The 18,261-nt window shown below is 48.4% G+C and overlaps 1 protein-coding gene across 1 annotated transcript in view; it reads left to right on the plus strand.

The window, feature by feature from the left end:
* Positions 1-18,261, plus strand: part of Fer1l5 (fer-1 like family member 5) — a 46,558-nt gene that overhangs the window by 2,193 nt on the left and 26,104 nt on the right. Inside the window, exons 3-19 of the mRNA XM_021197609.1 lie at positions 145-236; positions 798-906; positions 2,346-2,400; positions 3,299-3,408; positions 3,903-4,031; positions 5,001-5,063; positions 5,896-5,946; positions 7,462-7,492; positions 9,468-9,583; positions 9,809-9,929; positions 10,426-10,478; positions 11,558-11,626; positions 12,950-12,993; positions 13,081-13,163; positions 13,257-13,351; positions 14,502-14,630; positions 15,613-15,790. Coding sequence (XP_021053268.1) covers positions 145-236; positions 798-906; positions 2,346-2,400; positions 3,299-3,408; positions 3,903-4,031; positions 5,001-5,063; positions 5,896-5,946; positions 7,462-7,492; positions 9,468-9,583; positions 9,809-9,929; positions 10,426-10,478; positions 11,558-11,626; positions 12,950-12,993; positions 13,081-13,163; positions 13,257-13,351; positions 14,502-14,630; positions 15,613-15,790 — 1,528 coding nt within the window. The remainder of the gene's footprint in view (positions 1-144; positions 237-797; positions 907-2,345; positions 2,401-3,298; positions 3,409-3,902; positions 4,032-5,000; positions 5,064-5,895; positions 5,947-7,461; positions 7,493-9,467; positions 9,584-9,808; positions 9,930-10,425; positions 10,479-11,557; positions 11,627-12,949; positions 12,994-13,080; positions 13,164-13,256; positions 13,352-14,501; positions 14,631-15,612; positions 15,791-18,261) is intronic.

Consider the following 18,261-nt stretch of genomic DNA (forward strand, 5'->3'; position numbering starts at 1 on the left):
CCTCGAACTCAGAAATCTGCCTGCCTCTGCCTCCCGAATGCTGGGATTAAAGGCGTACATCACCACGCCCGGCAACACCCCATTTCAAAATAAAAGAAAATAGCAACGGGGAAAAAAATACCGATTTCTTTCTGTCCCTCACAGACCCTAATCTGGCACCTCTGGAATCAGCCACTGGAAAATGATTCCTTCCTGAAAGTCATACTTCAGGACACAGTTTCTAAAAAGAAAGAAAGGTAAGGGAGAAAGAGGCAGGAGGAGCTGGGCTCACTGACCAAAGCCACAGCTGAGCAACTGCTAACCCACTTCTAACTAACTCGGATGAAGGGCCAGCACCCCTTCCACACAGTCAAGGAAAACTGGAGGGTGGTATTAAAGGAGAACCAAGAGATGAAGAGGGCCTAGAATGCACACCTGGGTTCCAGCAGCAGCTCTGATTTGAAGCCACAGTTCTTGAATGTTGGCCTAATCCTAGCCTTCGGTGGAAGCCCAATTCTCCTATCCATCCCAGATTAACATCCCCTTAGGAGTGAATCCACGGCACACCGTAGGCCTTTTCCAGCACGTAGAGTCTGTTTGGTTCATCCTCGATCCAATGATGCAGTTTTCTTGGGATTTCCTAAGCAGCTTCCCATAGAGTGTAGGGAGACGCTACCCCCACCGGTCTCCAGTGGATGCTCTGCTCACCTGGATTCTTCCGGCTTTGGGGTGAAATCATCCCCAGGACCCAGCCTGGAACACAGGAGGAGACCTCTGTCCTGCCTGGGAACCTCACACCTACCCCTTGCCTCCCCCAGGTTCATTGGCCTGGCCACTGTACCGCTCAAGCGGCTGGCGCAAAGACCGAAAGAAGTCATGTTTGTGAGAGACCTGATCCTGCTCAACCATTCCATGAAGCCCACTAACGTGAGTCGGGCACCAGGCAGCCCAGGCAGGGGAGCATGGGCTGCTGGTGTAGCTGAACTTCTCGCTCCAGGAGCACCCAAGTGCTCCACCACAAAGGAATCCTTTGTGCCCCGGGAAGGCCTGTCACACTGCTGTTATCACACCATCCATCTCCCATCCACTCTTCTATCACCCCAGGACTCAGTCCCTGGGCTAGACACTGGGATTCCAGACTGAATGTTGGCAGGCAGGGAGGAATGGAAAAGCTTTGTGGGAGAGAAAGGGGAAGAAAGGGGAAGGCTTCAGTGGGCCCCGATGGAAGGCTGCTGCTTTGGGGAAGCCAAAGACAGGCTCACCCAAGCGATTGGTTTGAAATTCATATTTGGCTTTTCCTGGTTGGGCCTATGAGATAGAAGCCTAATAACCCAAGCTCAACCCCAGGCCCCACATGGAGACGGGAGGATACTGACTCCCAAAGCTGTCCTCTGACCTCCACACTTGCACCTTGACACAAACATGTCCCCCTCACCTTACACAACATAAATAAGTAGAAGCTGGGTCATCTGTCATCTCGCTGTTTATCGAATCCTGGCCATTGGGTGCTGACAGTCACTGTTTGGCTCCTTGGCTTGTTATTAGAGATGGCAGCCTGGCTTCCTAGAGTCTAGCATAGGGCAGGCTGGCCTCCTCCTGGGCTGCTTTCTGTAGATGACATGGGGGTCTTCTGAACTAAGTGGCCACAGAGAGAATCCTGTTATATGCAGTGTAGTCACAACCCACGTGTACATCCAGTCTCTCAGAAGGATATGAGTTTGTCTACTCATCCGGAGAGGCAGGTCCCCCTGCAGAAGGGCATGGAGGAAAGGCAGGTTTAGGGAGGGCAGGCTGCCGGTACTATTGGTACAATGTGAGGTGGAGACAAATCGAGCCAGAGGCAAAGGGGCTTGTGGGATGTGCTGCTAAGACTTGTTTCCAGTCGTTTAAAGGGGGTGGGTATTCAGTGGTCAATCCTGAGGATAGGTCGGTCGGGAAGGAGTTTGTGCAGGAAGGATATCAGTTAAGAGGTAGTGATAGAAGTTTCCCTAGGTCAGGAGACATTGAAATTGCCATGGGTGGACACCCTATTTAGAACCATGGTTCAGGACTGGTCCTGAGTCACGTTTCCCTCTTCTCTGCAGCCTCTCGGGCCCTCTGCCATTGATGTCATTATAGTTCATTTATCTTCCAAGCCCCCTTCATTGCAACTCATGACTATCTCTTTACCAGTCTGTGGCTGCAAACACAGACACACACAGTATGCACACATACATACACACACATATACACATGCACACATATGCAGTATATAGCCCTGTCCCGTGGAAGAGGGGTCATGAATCCAGCCAGACTAGAAAGGCTGGTGCTATAACTTATTAAGGATTTCAAGATCCGGCTTCCAAGTCTCTCCCTTTGCTTTGCAGTGTACTGTCACCCTACAGGTGGCCCAAATATACGACCAGGATACTGAAATAACAGGTATGTCTTTTTCTAGGGCATTACCAAGCATATCTGAATGGGTTCTTTGGGACCTTTGAAACCCAATTCTTTTTTTTTTTTTAACTAGATATTTTCTTTATTTACATTTCAAATGTTATCCCCTTTCCTGGTGAGTCCCAATTCTTAAGGTCTACCAAGTGACTATGACCAGGGTCTCTGGAAGTTTTATGAACCTAATGGTCAGATCATCATGCGTCTGGCTAATGGCACTGTTCTAGTTTGATTTCTATCTCTACGATAAACACTATGCCCAAAAGCAAGTTGAGGAAGGAAAGGTTAATTTCCACAGTCCACCATAAAGAGAAGTCAGGATAGGAACTCAGGATGAGAGCTGAGAGGCAGACACGGAAGCGCAGACCATGGAGGAATGCTGCTTACTGCCTTGCTCTCCACGATTGCTCAGCTCGCTTTCTCCTACAACCCAGGACCACCTGCCCACGAGTGAAACCAACATAGTGGGCTGGGCCCTCCCACAGCAATCATTAAGGGAGATTCCCCCACAGACTTGCTTACAGGCAATCTGATGGGGACAATCTCTCTTCTCAGATAACTCTAGGTTTGTGTTAAGTAGACCCAAACCAGCCAGCAATGTCGCCCATTTCTCCATCTTTAGTTCTCACCTCTGAACATCAGGCTTCTCTTAGTAGGGCTGGAAAGACATAAGGGTGGCCATTTCCAAGAGCCCCCACATATGAAGGACAGGGTCCAAGGATCCCTTACTGTTGAGAATGAGGGGCCCATGAGCTTGTTCAGGGAGAGACATGTGCTCTATCAGGGTCATGTTTTTATCAGGAGTAGGTCATGGAGGACAGAGTGATTGAAAGGGGGGAAAGGCTTAAAAGCCTTCTAAACTGTCCACCCTGGACTTTTTCCTTAGGCAATGAGGAGCTCCTGGGCTCAACTGTAAATGAGGTGACCCAGAAGAAACTAATGGTCTCTGGCTTCCCCTTGCACCGGGCTCTGGCTTCCAAACCTCAACACTTTCAGGTGAGAGACTAGAAAGCGGGGGGCTGGAGAGATGACTCCGAGGTTAAGAGCACTGACTGCTCTTCCAGAGGGCCTGGGTAGTTCAATTCCCAGCAACCACACGGTGGCTCACAACCATCTGTAATGGGGTCCGGTGGCCTCTTCAGGTGTGTCTGGACAGCTACAGTGTGTACTCATATAAAATAAATAAACAAATAAATAAATAAGAGAGAGAGAGAGAGAGAGAGAGAGAGAGAGAGAGAGAGAGAGAGAGAGAGAGAGAGAGACTAGAAAGTCCATGTGGTCACAGGGGTTTGGGTCCTTATGGCAGCTGATCAGACCCTTGATAACCCAAGCCTGCTCTTTAACATTCAGCCCCTTCCAGCCTTCCCCCATAGATCTCTACCTGTAGTACCTGGAGTGTTGTTACCTTGAAAGGTTTGCTTTTGAGAGGAGTCCCCTTTGGAGGAGGGAAATCCACCTGTGATCAGATCTTTTGGGTGTCCCCTCTGTAGGTTCGGGTGAAGGTGTTTGAAGCCCGACAGCTCCTGGGCAACAACATCAAACCTGTAGTAAAGATAAACATCGCAGGTCAGCAGCATCTTACTCGGATCAAGATGGGAAACAATCCTTTCTTCAATGAGGTAGGCGGAACAAGCCGCGTAGGGCAGGGGAGCCAGCCAGGAGCCGGGCATTCCCCGGAAGCAGCCGGCAAGCTTGCTTCCCAAGTGAACTGTCTGTAAGCTACAAGCGTTTATCGAGCACCTACTACACATCAAGCATTCTACTCAGGGTTGGACAAATAGGATGGGTTAACTTTGCTAGTGGTCTGATGGCAACATAGCATATGAACCCACACACAATTCCAGGGGAGGGCAGACAGATGAGACTGTTAGCGGGGCTATGGAAAGCAACACCAGCTCACACACATCTCTTCACTGCTGAGCCCCAGTAGCACGGCGTCAGGAAAACTGAAGGTGCTGGTGACTAGATGAATGAAGATGGAAGCCACAAGACCAGGTCCTGGGACAGTGGAGAGGGATTAGGAAAGGCTACGGAAACTATAAAGAAAGAACTTACGAGATGATAGAAAGGACAGAGGGAGATAATTCAAAGACTTGGAAGCAAGAAGCAGATTTGATTTTTTTTTTCATGCCAAGCTGTAGCTGAAGGGTGTGTCTGGGAGTGTGCAGTGCAGATTAGGGTCCCACCATGGATAGCTCATGACAGCCATGGAGGACTTAAGTCCGAGGGTGCAGAGGGAAAAGAAGGTTCTAGCTGACGAAGAGAGGAGGGCGGAGCAGACTGGCAGGGCAATCCAGAAGGAGCACAGGGCTCAAATAGCTACCTTGGAGCAGTGAGCCGGTTTTGAATGGCTAGGTTCTCTAGAGAGGCCTTGGGCAGAACACCCCCTGGGAGCCTAGGAACCCTCTGGTTCTGGGGGTTCTGTGGGTAATCATAAGCCGAGAGTCACTGAAGTGGTCATATAGTAAGGGAGAGGGGAGAGGCTGACGGTAGAGGAAGCATTTTATCCCAAAGCTTCAAGCGTAGTAGGTCCTTGAATAAAGTAGTGGAAGAAACTGTCTATCCCGTCCCCATTCTCTCTGTTCCAGATATTCTTCCAGAATTTCCATGAGGTTCCTGCAAAGTTCTTTGAGGAGAACATCTCAATCGAGGTAAGGGGTCAAACTGGTTTCCAGCTAAACGGGACCATTTTCTTGTCCTACCTCAGTATCAGAGAACACTCTGAGTTGGAGTCATGTGTCTGCCTGTCTCCAAGGCAGCATCTCCAACACTTTCGTTCCCCTTTGTGGTCCAAACACCTCATCTGTTTGCCATTCATTCAACCAGTGTTATTAGAGATTGCCAACTGGTGGGGGCCTGAGCTGCATGCTTGGGTGAACAGGGAAGCCAAATTCTCTTGTCACCAGAGTGACATACCCCATTCCCCAATAAGAGGGAGCCAGTGACAATGGTGACTGTATATCCAGTGCCTTCTGGGTGAGTATCCAGCACAGGGCTGAGGGGGAAGCTCCCCACCACCACCACCACCACCGAAGAGCATTTTTGTGTTCTTGGGCATATTTGGGCACATAATACTGTGGAAACAACTAGAACAATATGTACTACAAAGAGTCGATTGAATCAGCTTACTTTGGGACAAGTGAATTGATCTCTCTGACCAATATCCTCATCAATGAAATTAAATTTAAAGATATGAACCTCACAAGGTTCCTCTGAGAACTACCTAAGAAAAATAATATACAAGTGCTGGCTATAGGAGGCTCAGTGAGGTGGGCTGGTGGCCTAATACCCGGGACCCCAGAGCCCCAGAGATGGGGCAGGAGTGTCAGGAGTCCAAGGTCATGATTGGCTACGCAGTGAGTTTGAGGCCAGCCTCAGCTACATGACAGCCCAACCCCCAGATATATGCTTGCTATTGCTTCCACAGCGGGTAGGGGTAATTGACATTGTGAATGATAAGATCTTTCTGGAAACTCCCTGCAGGCGGTGGACTCTGCGGCATCAAGATCTACAGCAGAGATTGGGAGATTCCAAGTGAGCCCTGATGGAGGGGGAGGCTGGGGAAAGGACCTGGCACCTCACACAGATCCACGTGTGGATCTCAGCGGCAAGATGCTAACAGCAATAGCCACTACCATAACACTGTGCGAAGCCTGAGGGAGCGTCGCGAGGGTTAGAGTGTGTCAGGTTCGGATAAGGATTGGTACCCACTGTCATGTGCTATAGACACTGGACAAGTCTCAGCTTCCATTCATGGGCCCAAGAAGGTCACCCTAAGTGCTGAAGAGCTCCAGAAAGAGATTGATGCCCTTGAGGACAGAGTGGGGGTCGGAGGGGAAGATATTCTGTGACATAGTCCAAACTAGCCAAGAACTCACTATGTAATTCAGGCTGGCCTTGACCTCATGGCCATCCTCCTGCCTCAGCTTCCCAATTGCTGCAATGACAGACAGGAGCCACCATGCCCAACCTAGTATTTGTATTTAATTTTAATATTTTTATTTTTTTTAAATGAAAGGTTTTATTTAATAGTGTGTGTGTGTGTGTGTGTGTGTGTGTGTGTAAGAAGCTTTTGCTTATCTAATGCAAGCCAGTGATTAAGTTTAAAAGCAGGTCTATTATGCAGTCTTGCTGTTGATCTGTGGAGCCTGGGCACTGACCTATTCACACTGCTGCTTCTCCTGTAGCATCTCCCTCAGGCCTAGGCTAATGCCCTCTCCCAGGAGGAAAAAGTCACCTGTAGTCTCTGCCAGAGACCACTCAATCATCCTTATCCCTAGCATAGAGTGTCCCTTCCCTCCCCAGGGAAAGGGAGGAGTTAAGTGTATATTCTAGATATTTCCAGCACAGGCTTCCTCTGACTAGCTGTTAAGCCTTTGGGGCATCTTTCAAACTTAGTAGCCTCCTCTATATCAGGGACAACGGTCCTTCCATTTTTTTCTACAGAGTTCAGACTAAATCGACACTTAAGCACTGCTCTAATGTGGCCTCTGGATGAGGTGGAATTGCAAATCTTGGTTTTGGTTTGTGCTGCACAACTTTCCCTTGCTAGACCAGACAGCAGTAATATTCAGCATAGAATGAGAAAGGACTTATTTTGGCTCCCAGTTGTAGACGTTAATCCCATCTCTTTGGGCCTGTGGTGGCACATATATTAAAAAAGAGCACAGCTGAGAAAAGGGAAGACATATAAACAACAATAGGTTTCTCCAAATCTCCTTCAAAATGGTGATGACCAGAGACCCACAACCCTCCCTCTTGGCCCCAGCTTCTAAAGGCTCTCCTATCCCCACATGGCCAGGTTGGGGACCAAGCCTTTACTGCATGGTGCTTTTGGGGGACATTTAAGATCCAAGCTTACTGGGCATGGTGCTAATGCCTTTAATCCCACCACTGGGAGGTGGATCTCTTGTGAGTTCAAAGCCAGCCTGGTCAATGTTTGTACGATCCATGACAGCCAGAGCTGTACAGTGAAAACCTGTTTGAAAACAAAAACAAGAAAAGAAATCAAGCCAAAGCTAATCTTCATTTTACTCTTATCTTTTTCAGACAGACATTGGGTTTATCTACCATTCCCCAGGTAGGTGACAGATAATGCAAACATTTGAGCCTTCTGGGAAAAAGTAGAATAAGAAGTTAAAAAATCCCTCAGAATCCCCAGAAAATAGGGAGAAGATATCACAAAGTACTTGTCTGCTTGAAAATATTTACTTTATGGTATGTTTTACCATGACTTATACTAATAGCATCTTTCTCTGAAAAGTTCAACACACTGGGGGAGGGGGAGTCAAATGCTCAGTTTGTGTTGAACTCTTAAGTTATAGTTCTAATTTCTGAAGCCAGTAACAGCTTTGTTGTTTTTCTTGAAGCTGGATCTTACTATGTAGCCAAGGCTAGCCTGGAATTCATGAACCAGACTCCAAGTCCTAGGATCATGGGCACATGCCCCATACCATGCTCTTTTTAAGCATATTATTTTAATAGATAGATAATTTTAATAGATAGATAGATATAAGCTAATTAAATGTGTTCTTTGAGATTTTTATACACACACACACACAATGCTTGCTGAGTATTTTCTCAACCCAACCTTCTCTCTCTCCCACCCTTTCCTACCCCTATCCCACACTGTCTTAGCTAGGGTTTCTATTGCTTCAATGGAACGCCATTCCAAAAAAGCAAGTTGGGGAGGAAAAGGTTTCTTTGGCTTACACTTCCACATCACTGTTCATTATTCAAGGAAGTCAGGGCAGGAGCTCACACAAGGCAGGAAGCTGGAGGCAGGAGCTGATGCAGAGGTCATGGAGGGCTGCTGCTTACTGGCTTGCTCACCCTGCTTTCTTATAGAACACAGCCACCAGCCCAGGGATGCCACCACTCAAAATAGGCTGGGCCCTTCCCACTAATCACTAAGAGAAAATGCCTTACAGCTGGATCTCATGGAGGCATTTCCTCAACTGAAGCTCCTTCCTCTATGCTGTCTCTAGCTTGTGTCAAGTTGACACAAAACCATCCAGTACATGTCCCTATACATATTTCTCACATTTACATATTTATTTTGTTTTGTGATCCACTGAGTTTAACCAGGGCCATCTGTGTGACCATGGGTTTAGAGTTACCCATTGGAGCCTGGTGGGCTCAATGGTAGATACTCAACTAAAGACTCCACATGTCCTAAAGTTTGTCAATAGCCAGTAGTTCAGCGTGACAGATAGGCAGCCATGAGCCCCTCCTCCATCTGTGGCTGACTGTTACTGGGGTCAGCCTTCCTCAGGCTCAGAGCTGGTAACCACTGCCGCTGTGAGGTCACGAACATAATGGTCGCATTGTACCTGGTGGATGGCGGTTCTCAGCCTGCCTCCCTATCCTCGGTTCCTTCCTGCCAGTCTTCCACAAGGTCTTTTGACCTTTCGAGAGCACATGAGAGGAGTGGGATGTCTTGTTTAAGGCCGACATTTTGGTTTTGTGTTTTTGAGACAAGATCTCATATACACCTAGGCTGGCCTCCCACTTGCTCTCATCTCTTTGTATTGAGAATGTTCAATATCCTCGCTATCATTCTGAAGCACGCCATTACTGTCACCCACCATTACTTTGCTGTAGAGATCCCATCCCTTCCTGTCCCGCTGCATCCTGTGCCCACTAACATCCTTCCTCTGCTCTCCTGCATCCTATCCGTCCCAGCTCTGGTACCCACTAGTCTACAAGAGATTGAGACCGTAGTGGGGGATTCTACTGTGATCCGGCCATAACATACATTCATACAGGTTGACACTAGATCTGGGGGTGGAGAGCTGTTTGCCTCCATATCTGGCATCAGGCCAGGGTGGAAAGAGGGCCCTCCTTCCCCAGAGGCCCTAGCAGCCTTGTGAGCATACCACCCTTGTGTAGTAGTCGAGGGGACTTCTGTTCTTCTCTACCATTGGATGAGAGCCGGTGCGTGTGAGACATCACCTGCCCCATTTTCCTTGGAAACAAAGGCTATTTCAGGAGAGAGAGGTGGGGAGAGACAGACAAACAGACTAGAGGGTCTCACATTGGCTCTGCCTCCCCAGGTCACACACTCCTGAGGAAATGGTTAGGCCTCTGTCAGCGAAATAAGACCACCAGCGGAGTCAGAGGTTACTTGAAAGTCACCATCTGTGCCCTCGGTGTGGGGGACCAGGCGCTGGTGAGGCTGCCACCTTCTTCCCAATCTGCAATAATATCTTACATGGCTGCCTCCTTGAGCCTTCCAAGTGGCCATTGGCCTACACCACCTTTGCTTGGTGTGCCATAAAGGGTTGTCCGCTCTCCCTGCATCACATGGGAAGTCGGGAAAGTCAATAGTGGGTGAACTTGGCTGAGCCCTCCCTACCTCTGAGCCCGACCCTGTCCACGTCTCTGGCACCTGCAGGTAGATCAAAAGCTGCCCTACGAGCAAAACACCCAGATCCAGATCTTCAAGTCAACAGAAGTTCCAGTCAGCCTGGCTTACTTACAGTTCTTTATCTACTGTGCAGAGGACCTCCATTCCAGTTAGAGCCTGTGGGAAGGGAGGGGAGGGGAGGAAACTCCATGGTTCCCTGGGACAGGGTTTCTCTTTGTAGTCCGGGTTGTCCTCAAACTTGCTTTGTAGATCAGGCTGGCTTCTAACTCAGAGATCTGCTTGTCTCTGCCTCCCAAGTGTTGGGAATAAAGGCGTGTGCCACCACTGCCTAGCATATAATTTCCAAGATACATTTTCAAGGCTCCAAGCCATTGACTTGGTCTTGGTGTATAGAAGCAGACTTGGGCTTCTCTAAGACATCCTGTATGCACACACACACACACACACACACATACACACACACACATACACACACACACTCACGACATGTACATACCCTGGAACCATTGTGTAAAATGGAAACCAAGCTAAAGTGGGGGGCAGTGGCAGATTAAAAATTGTTCAGACCCCCCCATTTCCTTTTCCTGACCCCTCCATAAAAATAGATGCGACTGTCTCAGAAGTCCTTTTATCTCCTGTTTTAGGCACCTACAAGTCAGCCACTCCTGTGTTGGAGGTAGAGCTGATTGGGGACAAGGTAGGTACAGAAAGGGTCTGAGACCTAGAGGAAGTGGCACCTAGGAAAAGCAATGTATAGGAAGAGAGAGGGGGAAGAGCAGAACCCTAGTCCGAGGCTAGCCTGGTCTACATATAATGAGTTCCAGGTCAGCCAGGGCTACATAGTGATACCCCATCTCAATACAATACAATACAAATAAAATGTATGCTAGACATATGATATATATATATATATATATATATATATATATATATATATATATGCCTATAACCGCAGCACTCTGGAGGAAGAGACAGGGGGACCAGGAATTAGAGGTTAGCCGTGACTATATGAGACGTGCCTCAATTTAAAAAGGGAGGGGGAGGGGCTGCTATTGCCACCAGCCATTTTTTTTTTTTTTTGGCCATTTTTTCCTATTGGAACTGACCTAACAAAACCTTTGTATATGCCTCATGTAACAGAGTCGGCAGTGCTAGCTGGGAGGTGGGAAGATGACTGCCAATGCCAGGCCAGAGCCTGGTCAATACTGAGTTCTAGGCCAGTCAGGGCTACTTAGTGAAACCCTGCCTCAAAGCAAGACAAAGTTAGGGCTGGCTTGGAAGTCAAGCGTACTGGCTACTCTTCCAGAGGACTTAGGTTCATTACCAGCACCAGTGTGGTGGCTCACAACCATCTGTAACTCCAGTTCCAGAGGAGTACTAACACCCTTTTCTGACCTCCTCTGGCACCAGGCATCATGGGATGCACAGACACACATGTGGGTAAAACATCCATAAATAAGTAAGGAAAAGAACATCCCCCCAAAAACACATAAAACAAAAACAAAAAATTACACATTCCTAGCGTGTGTAAAACTGAGGGTTTTCAGCTCCCCAACACTGCTCTAAAAAAGTATGGAGGCAAACATTTTAAGATAATGAATGGAGCTGGGGCTCTTAAGGAATTATTGTCTGAGGGTAACTTTAGGCCAAGGGTTAAGAATCGGCCCATCCATCTAGGCACTGCAGGAAGTGGACTGGACAAGGGGGTGGGAAGGGAGGGCCAGTAGCAGGAGGGAGGAACAGGCTAGCACTGACTAAGCCTTGGGATGTTCTCAGCTCAGGACAAATCCACAGAGCCAGTCCGACAACCCAATATGGAACCAAATCCTCACCTTCCAGATTCAGGTATGGCTACTCCCTCATGCCCTCTCTCCTGTTCGTTGCATTCAAAAAGGACAGTCTGGTGTTCGTGTTGGTGTGGATGGAAGTTAGGGTGAACTGAGCACAGCAAAAGAGGAAACCCACGATACAGCAAAACACGAGGAAGCCCAGGATAAGCTACTCAGTCCATACAACCAAATTCTAGAGATTAGATGTGTCCTTTCGCCCATACGAAGAAATCACAGACGGACTGCAGAGATGGCTTAATGGTCAAGGACACCACAAGATGACCTACAGAGTCAAGTAGCCTGGTCCCACAGGGCTCCTAGAGACTGAACTACCAACCAAAGAGCATGCATAGAGTACACCTAGGTCCCATACACACATGTAACAGATGTGCAGCTTGGTCTTCATGTGGGTTCCCCAACAATTGGGGATGGAGACTCTCTCTGACTCAGACTCCCTTGTCTGCCTTTGGATCCCTTTCCCCTAGCTGGACTGCCTTGTCTGGCCTCCGTGGGAAAGGATGCACTTAGTCTGATGAGACCTGATGTGCCAGGGTGGGTTGTTACCTGGGGGAAGTGGGAGGGGGAAAAGAGAGGTGGGAGGGTGGGACTGAGAGGGGAGGAAGAAGGCAGACCACCATCGGGGATGTAAAGTGAATAAATTAATGAAAAAGAAAGAGCACATGGTGCTCTTAACCAAGGACCTGGGCTCAGTTCCCAGGATACCCATGAGACTGTACATGTGTGGGGAAATGCATGTGTCAGGGTACATGTGTGGAGGTCAAAGGTCAGCTTGAAGGAGCTGTCTCTTCCTAGAGGTTGAGTTCAGGTCATTGGGCTTGCACACCAATCCCTTTTACCCACTGAACTGTCTTACCAGCCCCAGCCCTGAAATTTCAACAAACTGGGGTCCATGTTAATATCAAGAATACAAGACAGGGCCTGGAGAGGTAGCTTTGTTGTCAAGCACTCTTGTCCCTACTGCAGACGACCCAATTTCAGCTTCAAATATCTACGTGGAGGCTCACAACAGCCCGTAACTTCAGTTCTGGGGCATCTAGTGCCCTCATCCAACATACACGTCGTGTACTTATGCAGACACAGGCAAACACTCGTCTACACAAAATAAATCTTACAAACCAAATGAACACAACACGATGTTATACCATTCCAGGGCCTTGCCAGCAGCTCCTATATGTGGGAAGCTTGGGAGACAAAAACACAGGGATAAATTTGGCTTGTGTGTGATTGAGGCAGACCCTCCCAACTGCTTGCAAGGTCCCCTGAGGACCACGTCACACTAGTGTACCTTCACCCCACTGCCACCCGTCTTCCCTTGCAGCTGCCCTGCCTCTCTAGCTACATCAAATTCAGAGTCATGGACTGGTGAGTGAACAGGCTAGAGGCAGATCCATGCTCTGGGGAGGAAGAGGCAGAACTGGGCTGGGGCTCAGCCTGCAGTGTGTTTCCCAGCTCCAAACACAAATGCCAGGATGAGATTGGGTCGGCCAGCTTGTGCCTCAGCCAGATCTCGTCCACCGGCGAGGAGATCCAAGGCAAGTAAACCCTGGGACCCCTCCCTTCCTGGGACCCCTCCTTTTGCATCTCTCCCACCCAAGCCCCTGAGTTCACACTCTATCTCCTTCCAGGGATGTACTCTGGCTTCCTGCCCTGCTTTGGCCCCAGCTTCCTGACTCTCCGTGGGGGTAAGAAGCCCCCTTTCAGGACCTCAGAGGACGGCACTGTAAGTTTGTCCTGTCAGCTTGCGGGGTGTGGGGCAGTAGAGGTTAGGTTGACTGTGAGTGAAGCACCAGGGGATTAGAAATGTCCAGGGAGGACTCTGCCTGGCCTCTGTCTGCCTCCTTCCAGAAGACAGTGGGTATGGGTATATAAATAGCCATGAGCACAAGAGTCCAAATCTGTGGTACCAGAAAAGGATAAATGGGATGCTTTAGCTAGTCACTGAGGAACACTGAAGATGAAAACTTTGGTGGGTTTCCCACAAGTAGAAAAAGCACACCAGGTTTAAAAAAACAACAACAACAACAAAACAAAACAGGGTTGTTCAAGATTGCTGATTAGTGCTGGAAACCCAACTCAAATTGGCGTAGTCAAGAAGGGAACAAGAGCATGCAGGAGGCTGATTTGGGAAGATCATGAGTCCAGAGCCAGCTGGACTACACAGCAGTGTCTTATCTTTAAAAGGGTGAGGTGGAGGGAGGCTGGCAAGATGGCTCAACCAGTAAAGATGCTTCCTGCCACCACACCTGTGACCTGTGTCCGATACTGGAACCCACATGGTGGAAGGACAGAGCCAACTCTGACCCCACTCATGCCATGGCACGCCCTACTCCCTCAACACATACATAAAATAAGATAAATAGAAGAGAGCGTGTGGGGCTGCGTAATAAGGCTGGAATGGAGTTTGTGAGAGAAGCCCTGAGTTGTCACAAGCTTTGTCTCATCTTCCATGTCATCCCATGGCTCCTCAGCCTTTGTCTCCCACCAGTCAGCCCTTGCAGGGAATTTGCCCATAAGGGCAGGAGATCCCCCTAGTTGGTCTTTTCTGGGCTTCTGTGATCTTCTTGGACCAATCACTTTCAACACAGAGGCAGAACATACATTGACTGGCCTGGTTGGGAACCCTCACTCGGCTGATTACCACCCCCTCCAAGCTCCGAACATTTGTATAGTTCAAGTTCCTCCAGGTCAGCTGGCAGAATGAACCCCTGAACAAGAGGGGCACTCTTCTGCCCTGAGGCATCCTGGGATTCTTTAGCAGGGCTGTGGGTGGAGCCATCCCCAAGCAGGGGATAGTCTTACCTCTGCTGTGTGGGCACCAGGGAGATCTGTTCACTCTTTTTTGGATCATCCCTTTCTCTCTGTTGCTCCAGTGCATCATGAATGCTGTCCGGGATGGTTTAGATTACCGCGGCCGAATCTTTGTGGAGATAGTCACCAAGATCAAGTCTCAGCAAGACTTGATAATAAAGGATCTGTCTCAGGAAGTGACCCAGGTGGAGGTAATCAGAGGAGACAAGTAACCCAGGAAAGGAGGGATTTCTCTGCATCCCCTAGATACCTACTGTGTGTATGTCTGGGGAGGGGGCATTTCTGACACGGCAAGAGACATTGATCACCAATCTGTTGGGAATATAAGGATGCTTGGTCAGTCTACTGGAGTATTCCCCAAGAGTCTTCCAGGGGTTTCATGCAGAGCCAAATCCCTAGTGGTCAGGGACCCTGTAAACTCAGAGACAGTGTCCAGAGACCCCTGTCAGACAAAAGACAAAAGTGAGGCTGACTCCTGCAAGCTCGTGCCCATTTTCAGTCTTGGGAGACGGTGTGGTCAGCAGTGTCTGCCACCAAGGTGGGCTTCCTTTATAAAGAAAAGAATATGGAAGATGGCAGATCCTATCTCTAGTGAGCTTGTGAGACATACACATAGCTCAGCCTGAAACCTGCTAGCCACATAGGCAGTAATAAGCACATCACAACTGAATCTGTGGTCTTGGAAACAATGGTCCTGGAAGAGTAGATGGACTGGATGGAGCTGAGAGCCAAGGATGGACCCTCATATGGCACCACAGCCAGGAGGGGAGGGGAGGAAAAGAAAGCAGAGATCGTGTGTGTGTGTGTGTGTGTGTGTGTGTGTGTGTGTGTGTGTGTGTGTCTGTATGTTTGTGTCTGTGTGTGTATGTTTGTGTGTGGGGGGGCTCTACTTCTCTCAACTCAGAGCCAAACCTAACCACAAAGGAGCCCCTCCTGCCCAGCTTCAGAAAGGAAGGGGACCGGCTGGCTGGGTAGAGTGGAGCAGGTGCAGGAGATCCTGGGAGCACTGCCCTTGATCAACCAGTGCACAATTTCAGTAACGGTCTAGTTCAACCCAAAGTGAAGTACAGAACACTTAGGAGAAAACCAGGGTACTCTGTCCCCTGCCTATCAGGACAGCTTTACTCATCCTGGATGTACTGAGGACGCCTGTGTTCATGGCTATTGTTTTAGATGCAGTATTATCGCCAAAAGTATGGGCTGTGCGTCATCTTTCTCTCCTGTACCATGATGCCCAAATTTAAGGACCTGATTCAATTCGAGGTCAGCATGGGCCACTATGGAAACAAGATGGATCCAAACTACAAGCCTCTCGTGTCCACCACACATCACAGCCCGGTGATATACGACGGTAACTGTCAGATTCAAACAGAAACCGAGACAGCCCATGTGTGCCTGAGACTCTCCCAAGGGAACCGGCTCATAGAACATTCCTGAACATTCTCAGTTGTTTTTAGGTAGGGTCTCACTATGCAGTCCAGGCTGGCCTTGATCTCATGGTCCCCCTGCCTCAGGCTGCAAAGTGTTAGATTGACAGGCATGAACACCACATCTAGTCACTTGACAACGACATTCAGGGTGGTGAAGTCACCTGCCAAATAGTTCATTTAGGGGGTAGTGACCTCAAGAACAGAAAGCCACCAGCCATCCAATTATCTACTGGTCTCTTTCCTCTTTACCCATTGCTCTGCTTAACTTATTTCTGCGTGTGGTGTCTGTGCCCATGTATGAGCTTGTGTGTGCATTCGCAGAGGCCAAAGGAGGATGTTGAATGTCCTGTTCTGTCACTCCATCTCACTCTGTCTCTTAAGGGACCTGGAGTGAGGCTGGTGGCCAGCCATCCTCCTGTCTGCACCATGCACACTTCAGTCCCACACAGCCACAACCTGCTTTTCACACAGGCGATGGTATTAGAACTTGGGTCTTCATAGGTGTGCAGCAAGCTCTTATCCAGGGAGCCATCTTTCCAGGCCCCAATCCATGTATTGAATCATTCAACGTTCAGCTGTCCACTCTCCCAGACACCCCATCCATCCATCCATCCGTCCGTCTGTCCGTCCATCCATCCATCTGTCCATCCCCTCAAACATTGTGAACTAATCAGGAACTTTATCTGTTCACTAGAGTCCCTGGGCCAACAGCATCAGCATGTTAAAAAGGCAGATTTTAACCCCACTCCAGACCTATAAATATCACAAGAATCTACGAATAGAGCCTAGCACACTGTTGGGGCCTGTAGGTGATGTGGGTTCATGTTCACATTCGAAAGCTCCTGACTAGTCTCCCCTTCCCTTTGTCAGCTTCACCAGCTCAGCGCACATCAGGATGCTTTCTGTGGGCCCCACTTCCCTACCTACACTGTTAAATAAAAGCTCTGTTGAGATATAACTCCCATAACATATAATTTGCCCTTTCAAAGCATACAATCGCATGGATTTTAGGATTTTCGAAGTTATGTAACCATCACCACAGCCCGTTTTAGACTGCTTTCCTCTTTTCCCAAAGAAGCCCTAGGCCCATTAGCCCCCCTCCTAGCTCTCTCACCTCCACAGCTGTAGACAGCCACTAATCCACTTTAAGTCTCCATACATTTTCCTAGTCTGACATATGGTCCTTTCTGATCAGCTGGCTTCTTCCATTTAACAAAGTTCTGCTGGGTTTATAGCTAGAAATCTGTATGCAAAAAGTATCTGAAGATGCATGTGTGTAGTTTATAGGAGGGTAAAGTGGCGTCTCACAAATTTATCATTTGGCTAATACATAGATGGCAACCAAAGCCTTAAAAGGTCAAGAAATAAGCATGACCCCTTCCTTCTCTTAAGCTCATCAACCCCTGGCTTTCTTTTTTGCTTTGATCCCATGTGTGGAACCCAGGAGCAGCATGCTCTTCTGCTGTTGCGTGTGACATATGTGACAGGACTCCATCCATACACGTACACCTGCCTTATGCCTTATGCCTTATGCCTTATGCCCAGCATGACTTGACCCTGGGTAGCTACATTTTATTTCCATTCCCGAATGCATCCCACTGTGTGATCAGACCACAAATTATATAGTGTATATAGATAAGCTGGTTGGTATAATAACTTCGTTGTAAGCATTCTCACACATGTCTCCTGGTCACAAGAACAGGGGTTCCTCTAAATTATATACCTAGGGGTGAGGTGGGGGGGGGAGTCTCAGAGCAGGAGCGATTATACCAAATTACACTCCCAGCAGCATGGGATGAGAATCCGTTTTACTCTCTGTTCTCACCAGTACTTGATACTGCCAGGGATTTGATTTTGCCACGCTATTGGATGTGAAAAACCATTTCACGTGAGCGTAACGTGCTCTTTCTCATCATAAACAAAGGCTGGACATCTGTGTATATATGTCACCTTACCTTATCCCCCTCCATCTTCTCCTCCAGTATACAATCACTTGGCTGTATCTTTCTTATTGGTTTATACATTAAATCTTTTGTCAGATCTGTGTATCATGTGCTTATCACTCACTTCTACTGGGGCTATCATAGATGGGGTTCCCAGTTTCCCTTGGTTGTCTTCTAGTTATCATTTTCTCCCTGGTCCCCTTTGCCCCATTAATTTACTTATTTTTCTTTTTAAAGATTATTTATTTATTTATTTATTTCATGTATGTGAGTACACTGTTGCTGTCCTCAGACACACCAGAAGAGGGCATCAGATCCCATTACAGATGGTTGTGGGTGGGGAATTGAACTCAGGACCTCTGGAAGAGCAGTCAGTGCTCTTAACCACCGAGCTATCTCTCCAGCCCCCTAATTTACTTATCTGTTTATTCACTTTCCATCCCGATCAT

Source organism: Mus pahari, chromosome 5 (genome assembly GCF_900095145.1).
Source record: "Mus pahari chromosome 5, PAHARI_EIJ_v1.1, whole genome shotgun sequence".
Taxonomy (NCBI): domain Eukaryota; kingdom Metazoa; phylum Chordata; class Mammalia; order Rodentia; family Muridae; genus Mus; species Mus pahari.